Genomic DNA, 8,250 nt, shown 5'->3' with positions numbered 1-8,250 from the left:
GATACTGGTAGCTCAGATATAGATACTTCCACTCTCTAATTGTCATTTGTCTTAACTCTACATGCATGGACGCATGCATGTTGCATGTCCTCAAGATGTCAAAATTTTTTAGGTTAGCACTTGGTAGTTGACTTAGAAACTCGGTCCTTAATTGAGAGTTTCCATTAATATAGGATATATAGGAAATGATAACTAAGGACAAAATTATGCAACATATAATTAAATTATTAGATAAATTCCTACTTCCACCGTTTGATATATACTCGTACTCTGTATTACAGAGTAGTTGACACGAATGTAATGAAGTTAATTAATCAATAAATATGTTAAATTATGGAAAAAATTGAAATTAATAAGTCTAAAACCATTGTGGTTTTAGATTAATCGTAACACGTACAATTTGACTTTATTTATAATATCATCAATATGCTCGTTACTTACTTTGCATTGATTATATGTTTATTTTTATCAATATGTAATATGGAGTAATAATAATAGTGTAATCAAATATCATTTTAAATATTTTTGAATTAGGGCCTGTTTTGATTAACTGAACTGAACTTATTGGAGCTGAACTGAACTGAATATTTTATGAGAGGAAGAAATTAATCTAACAAACTGAAATAAACTTATTGGAGTTGAATTGAATTGAACTGAAAATAAGCCGAAGAAAACAGGCCCTTAGTCTTTATGTATAATTTCATTATATCAACTTCATGTAATTTTTTAGTACCCATAATGTATTACGGAGTATTACAAATATTAATGACCTATATTGGGCATAAACACACAATTCAGGTCAAAAACTGTTGTGATTAATTTGAAACTTGCAAAATATTATTCATTGATTGTTATTATTTTTAGTGCAAATCATTAAAAGATGTCAAAGAAACTTATACTATGATGAATAACGTCGAAGTTATAACATGTCAATTAATAAGAAATACAAAAAATAAAGTATTCCCTCCGTCCCTAAATTACATTCCTTCTTTCTATTTTTGGTATTCCAAAATTACTTTCCTCCTTTCTATATTTGGTAAGTTTTTTTTAGTAAATCAACTCTCTTTTTCTGTTTTATATTTAATGTTTTCTCACTCATCCTTACCTAATCTCACTCATAATTCTTGTGCCAAATTACAATGAATATGATTGGTTAAAAATTTTCAATTAGGAGCATATGATTGGTCCTTTTTTTTTTTTTTTTTTGCAAAGGATTGATGACATGTCATGAGTAATAACTAATCTATCTTTGTATTTCTCATTGCATTATCTAATTACTGTTATTTGTCTTATTCTTCCCTCCTTAATTCTCGTGTAAATTTCCAAAGAGGAATGTAATTTAGGGATGTAGGGAGTATATGGTTTAAAAATTAAAAAAAAAATCAAGAGAAGAAAATTCAATTAATGAGATTCTACTCGTTTAGTGTCACTCTCACACTAGTCACAATCACACTCTTGTTCCATTTTATGCCTTTTCCTCCTCTACCCCTCTCCAACTCCTATAAATTTGGCAATGCTTAAACTCTTCATTCCCAAACATTATTTTTTGCTACATAACAGCTACTCTTCAACATTAGCTTATATGTAAAAATCCCCTTAAAAAAAAAATATCATCATTCATTAATAACAATAATAATAACTTTATTTCATATCTCATCAAATCGTATAATATATAGTTTTTTCGTACGAATAATATCATAGCAGCCCAAATATATATATATTTATATATAATGAGGCTGTCTATGAAGTCATTTGTATTGCCTTACGATATCCCTTCTTCCGGTATAACACCGCATGTCCCCACGCAGCAGCATTGCAATCTCACTAAACAAACTCAACAACTTATGATGACTTTTCAGTCGTCTCAGCAGTCCCTCCTTCATCATTCTATTAAACCGACCACGACAACGACGACAACAGCGACGACAACAACGAGTAAGTCGGGTCGTGGAGTGAGGCAAATGGGCTCGCCCCGTGTTGCTGATCGCTGGAAGGAGTATATGGGGGCGAGGGATTGGGAAGGGTTACTTGATCCACTTGATGAGAATCTTCGAGATGAGATCCTCCGGTACGGGTCCTTTATTGAGGCTACGTACCGGGGGTTCAATTTTGACCCTGAATCACCCTCTTTTGGGTCATCTAAGTACAAGAAAAAGTCTTTTTTTCAAGATTGTGGGTTGCCAACACCCGGGTTTCGGCTTACCCGACACCTCCGGGTTACTTCGGGGATTCAAGTACCCGAATGGGCCCAATCCAGCTGGTCTCCGGTGAAGACCAACTGGATTGGGTACGTGGCAGTCTGCAATGATAAGGCGATGATTGACCACCTGGGGCGCCGGGAGGTGGTCATCGCCTTACGTGGGACCGCCACGTGTCTAGAGTGGCTAGAGAACGTACGAGCCACTCTAGCCCCAGTCCCAGTCCCCAGGTCCACATCTTTAAATAATGACAATGTGGACCCGCAGGACTTAGATGGGCCCCCAATGGTAGAAAGTGGGTTTCTGAGCCTATACACTACTGGCACCGACATGTGGCCCAGTCTCCAGGACTCAATAAGAATGGAGGTTAGTCGGATCCTTGAGCTCTACCAAGACAAGCAGCCTCTTAGTATAACCATCACCGGCCACAGCCTCGGGGCTGCCCTCGCTACGTTGGCAGCCTACGACATCAAGACTACGTTCGAGCGGGCCCCACTCGTGACCGTGATATCCTTCGGTGGGCCACGAGTGGGAAACCAAAGCTTCCGTTCCCTTGTAGACAAGCAAGGGACAAAAATATTAAGGGTGGTCAATCCAAGTGATCTCATCACTAAAGTACCCGGGTTTGTTACTGATAATAATGAAGAGTTTGTCAACATAAGTAATAAAAGTACTAGTCCTGTTAAAGAAATCGAGGAAAAAAATAGTAAAAATCCTCGCAATAACAATAACAATAAAATTAACTATAAGACTAACCGTCCTGGTAAAATTAAAAGTAACATAATTAGTCGAGCATGTAAAATAAAAAGTAATTGTGATAGTAGCCATTTTGGGTTAGGAGAAGTTGAAAGTAGAATTCCTAGTAACAATAGTGGTTCCAAAAAAATAAACCAATTGGCGGAATTATGCTTGAATTGGATCCAACAATTTCGGGTGGAGGACACACAGTGGTGGGTGTACGCCGAGGTGGGGCGTGAGCTCCGGTTAGCCAACAGCGAATCAGAGCAACTATCGTACTACTTGGGAAACATGGACGTTGCAAAATGTCATGACCTAAAAACATACCTTAACTTAGTGGAAGATTGTCCACTCAAAAATCTTGTTAGAAGGTCCTTGAACAAACTCTCTGAAAGTTGTAGTGTTCATAAAAAAGAGACTAGTGGTATCTTTGCATTGCTTTGTAAACAATTTTGAGACATGTTAATAATTGTACATATATCTTACGTATAGATTTGGGCATTCCACATTGTTTGATTCTAAGTTGAACTCGGCTTCATAATTTTTTTTTCCCTATTATTATGTTTACTAGAAATTAGGCTAACGGATAAAAAAAATAAACAAATTACTTGCATTTTAATTTGCCAATCAGGTCGTAATTTTAACATGGATGTTTTCCAAAAATTTCAATTTTATACTGCGTAATTAAAATTTAATTTAAATAAAGTCAATTGACAACGCAATTGGTGATACAATTCCGATAGTTTTAAAGGTCTAGGTTCTCAATTTTTTCAAAAAAAAAAAAAAGAACGCTCAGCGAGCAAGATTTATGTTAAGTGTAGGTTCTCATTTTGAGTATTGCTTATTCACAACAAATTCATGCTACTTAGTTGAAATTTTCATATTTCCTATGCTAATAAATAAGCAATCTAGTACACCTAGACAGTTAATTACTTGATTTACGTAATACATACATTTTCAACAAATCTTTTCTTGATCATATTGATTTACATTTTCCATTACCTCTGAAAAAAGGAAAAAGGCACAAAAAATATAGTGATTAATTTAAGCACGTGGCGAAAATGGGTTTTCTTCATTTCATTTTATCACTCCAATTCACTAGGGACGACACGTAAGTTTCCACTCTTTGTGCTCTTGAAGATGTCACATTGTCAAAGTTGAAAGTTTTTGCATTAAATAGTGTGTTATAGATTTCACCGTGTATGTGATCTTTTGGTCAAATGATCGATCTCTACCAATTTTAGTTTTTGAGGGTGAGACTATATCTTACTCTTTGATTTATCTCCGCTCTTAAGAGTATGACCTATAAAGCTGAACGATTTATATGTGCTTTTAATTTAAACTCATGTTAATAGGATAGTCTTTTTCGTACTAATCATAATATACAAGCGAAAACCCTCCCTCTCAAATTTATAACATGTCGTAATTGAGCTTTGAATTGAATCAAAAATTAAACTTCTTTATATAATTCTCAATTATATATGTGAGTACATACATATTTAATATTTACCTTGTTGACTCACCAATATTTAGGTAAATTATACAAATGTGAGCGTATTAGAACCCCCAACAATAATATGTCCCTTCTCTTTGGTGAGACGCAGACCCAACCCAAGTATGCTCGTTGCTCGAGTAGTCGAGTACTTGAGTGGGATCATTATTGATATATTGTTCAAGCTACATACTCTTGCACCTCGATCAAGTATATCATTTGTTGAATGTAAAAATTATGGTACGTACCTTAGCTTGCTCTACACATTAAAAGACAATTCTATCAGATATTATTCTACGTACAGTATATATCAAATAGCATACAAAATAATAAAAATGAGACAAACACAAATTTATTTAAAGGGTGTATTTTCTTTGTCATAAGGCTATAGAAAATTAAAGCAGGAGCCTAATAAGCAACAATATGATGTTGGACCAAATTAAAGTCCATAAAGAGTCCTTTATCATAAGGATATAGTACATTAGTACGTGAGTGCATGCATATAAAACCAACCCCTCTAAACGATAATTTAATAAAGTTGACGTTTTTTTTTAATAGTTCCTTTATTATATTCATATATGATATATTACGTAATATAATTAGATGATTCATTTTCATTAATATATTCATACTTGTATAATTTGATTTTATTTAAGTATATGGTCAAAGTGTCAAATAAACATACCCGTGTAATAACCACAAACTACACGACTGCATGAAATAACACCGGCCATGAAAAATGAAACAGTTACGAGTACAAAATTTGAGACACGAATATAACATCCAATCACAGTCCACCGGCCAATTATACGAGTAATTTTTCTTTCTTAATTATTTTTTCCTTAAAGTGCAACACACCAAACTTATTTTATAGGAAAAAAAGTCACTAAAAAAAAGTCTTGCATCGAAGTTCGTGTACCAAAAAGGCTCAACTGCTTAGTACTCGTATTAATTACAATTATACCGCCGCAATTTTTATAGGCCAACAAAAATATAATTGACTCAAAAAGTGAATCATTTGATCATCACCTAGTCTAATTATTAAATCATAGAGATTTTATAAGATTAATACTCGTAAATTATATAGACACTAATTGTCACATTATAATTTTTAAATTTTTTTGAGTAATTAGTACTCCCTCCGTTTTAAAAATTTCGACCCTTTTAGCCTAATTTTAGTCCCAAAATGATCGATCTATTTGCATTAAAATACCCACCAATTTACAACAATATTTGTGCAAAATTAGCTTCTCCATATAAAATTTTGATTTTTCATGTATTTTTAATATTTTATCTCTCTACTTTTTTACAAACTCCATGTAAATTTATCTTTCCAATATGTTATTATTTCTTTTTATTTAAGTTTCTTAATATATAACCGCGAAATCAACCCAAAAGGGTCGAAGTTTTGGGAACGGAGGGAGTACATTTTTTTTTAGAATGAAAGATACAAGAAGTTATACTATTTTTCTCTCAAGACTCAACCTATCTGAACTCTGAAATACTAAAATAAAAAAAAAAATTACTATCTAAAAAAGGATCAATATCCAGGTGTGTTTGTATGAAATGACCTAAAAAGGCAACATGATTTGGTGCTCTATGGCCCTCTCTATATATATGCTTGGACTCGATGGAAGAGAAGAGACGAAAGAGCTCCGTAAATACGTGTTTATTAAAAAGTACAAAATTTCCCAAGCAAATAGGTTGCCTAGCTATCATTACGATCTGATGAAAAATACTAGACTTCACTTAAGGTAGCATAAGTGATGAAGCACGCCGGACTTAACTTAATTGTAATTTGAAAATATCGGAAATAAGTCATAAGTCCAATAGTTTTAACACTAAACAATTTACCAAATTAAAGCACATTCAAATTGCCACAATATAATTTGTCACAAATTTCTAACTTGCTTTTTTGTCATAGAAATTGAACATATTAGCTAGAAATAAATATAAACGTAATTGTTTGTTTTTTGATTACTTCGAACTAGAATTTATAGGAAAATTCATTCTCCAAAAATTCGATGATTTAACTTAATTAAATGAAGTTTTCATGTTGTATAAATTCCAACATCTAGCCCAATGAGACTGGGCTTTTCTATGAAAAAAAATATACATTAACCCTAGAAAGTTATACATATATAATCTAAAAAAATGGTTGCATACTTGATTTCTCCATTCCAAAAGTAAATTCAACATCTAATCTCTCTTGTTTATGGTCAATAAATTTTATAAACTTTCATGACTTCATATCAAAAAAATGAAATTTTCTTTGTTTAATCATGTGAAAGTTTGATAAATTTGTCACAAAGTGTAAGTTTTAAAATAGCTTGTATATATTTATTAATGTTAATATATAATCAAACATATTATTGACCAAAATACAATATTAGAGACCGCTATTAACTATCAACAAGTTGCGTTTACATTAAACAAAGGAAGTAGTATATGCTATGTACTATGTAGTAACATGGTCAAATGTGCCAAAAAATGAGTAAATTGATTTTATGATCTGTAATATGTCTCAAATCAGGAATTTCGATTCTTCAACAATAATAGACATGCAATCAAGTTTTAAATGTTTTCCAAACGTATTGAAAACTTGGCTATTTGAAGTCTATGAAGACCTTTATGATATATCCTTCCTTAGTCTCAACTTGACCAAACAATCTGATAGGCTTATCGCGTACCTAACAAAAATAACCTAACTATTCCTTCTAACTGTGTAGTAGGGCAAGTAAGGATCGAATCCCAAGAGACTATGGTTCATTCAATTAATCAGACTCAATTAATCACTAAGCACGTGACCAATCAATAATGGATGATAATAATCAACTAATTTATTAAATAACACAATTAACTAGAGGAAATATTAATCAATAAACTAAAGCATCCAAGATCAAGCATCACCACGATTATGATTGATAAACTAATAAATCTACCCCCAATATATAAATCAATTGACAAGAAGAAAAGCAATCCCTAATAATAATACCAAAGGTCTCTTCCGAGTTATCAATGGCTTCCCAAATTAACTATCAAGCCTACTTCCGTGGAATCAAGCGAATAAGGGACATTAAACACCATGCCTAGATTCCTAATTATTCAATCATCTACTTCCGTGATGATCTTCAAACCCTTAATTGAAATAACCTAATCCCGTTAATACCCAACTTCCGTTGCAATAAGAACAAAGGGATGATAACAATACTAATTATCCCTAATCTAGTATTGGCATAAACACAATCAATTAAGCATGTCAATTGGGATTATTATTGGGGAATTTAAAGATCTACTTTATACATCAATCATAATCGGGCTTAGCAAGATCCCGGATTAAGGAAACTACTCACAAATCATAATTAAATCAAAAACAAGATCTAATAGAGAACACATAATTAAAGAACTATAAAATAAATAAAAGAGATGGAAAGTAAGAAATACCAAATACTTCAATTGATGATCTTGAATTCTTGAGGAACAATTAATAAAACTAGGATTAAAGATTGAAATTGCTTAAGAAAATAAAACTAGGGTTCTTGAGAGTTTTCTAGGGCTTAAGGAGAAAACTAATGAAAAACTAACTGTCTAAAAGTTAATTACAAAAGGGTATTTATACCCCCAAAAGATAATATTTCGGAAAAATAAGAAAATACGCGTTCTTGAGCTTTGCCCGGTCTGACCGGGCGGACCTCGCCCGATCGGGCGGAGGAAGGCTGCGTAAAATACGACAGTTTTCCTTCTTTGCCCGGTCTGACCGGGCGCACCTCGCCCGGTCGGGCGCGCGTAACACGTTTCCAAAATTGCATCTCATAACTTGAT

At 33.0% G+C, this 8,250-nt stretch overlaps 1 protein-coding gene across 1 annotated transcript; it reads left to right on the top strand.

The window, feature by feature from the left end:
- Positions 1-1,195: 1,195 nt before the first annotated feature.
- LOC110720290 (phospholipase A(1) DAD1, chloroplastic-like) lies at positions 1,196-3,430 on the top strand. The gene has a single exon (XM_021899292.1). It carries the CDS (start codon positions 1,731-1,733, stop codon positions 3,390-3,392), a length of 1,662 nt encoding a protein of 553 aa, XP_021754984.1. The 5' UTR covers positions 1,196-1,730; the 3' UTR covers positions 3,393-3,430.
- The last annotated feature ends 4,820 nt before the right edge of the window (positions 3,431-8,250 follow it).

The sequence above is a fragment of the Chenopodium quinoa genome, unplaced genomic scaffold (assembly GCF_001683475.1).
Source record: "Chenopodium quinoa cultivar QQ74 unplaced genomic scaffold, ASM168347v1, whole genome shotgun sequence".
Lineage (NCBI taxonomy): Eukaryota > Viridiplantae > Streptophyta > Magnoliopsida > Caryophyllales > Amaranthaceae > Chenopodium > Chenopodium quinoa.
The sequence above is the reverse complement of the archived record's forward strand: the minus strand, read 5'-3'. Positions and strand labels throughout refer to the sequence as shown.

Bases quoted from the DNA above. Each gene is read 5' to 3' on its own strand.
- LOC110720290 (XM_021899292.1), top strand. From the start codon at position 1,731: ATGAGGCTGTCTATGAAGTCATTTGTATTGCCTTACGATATCCCTTCT.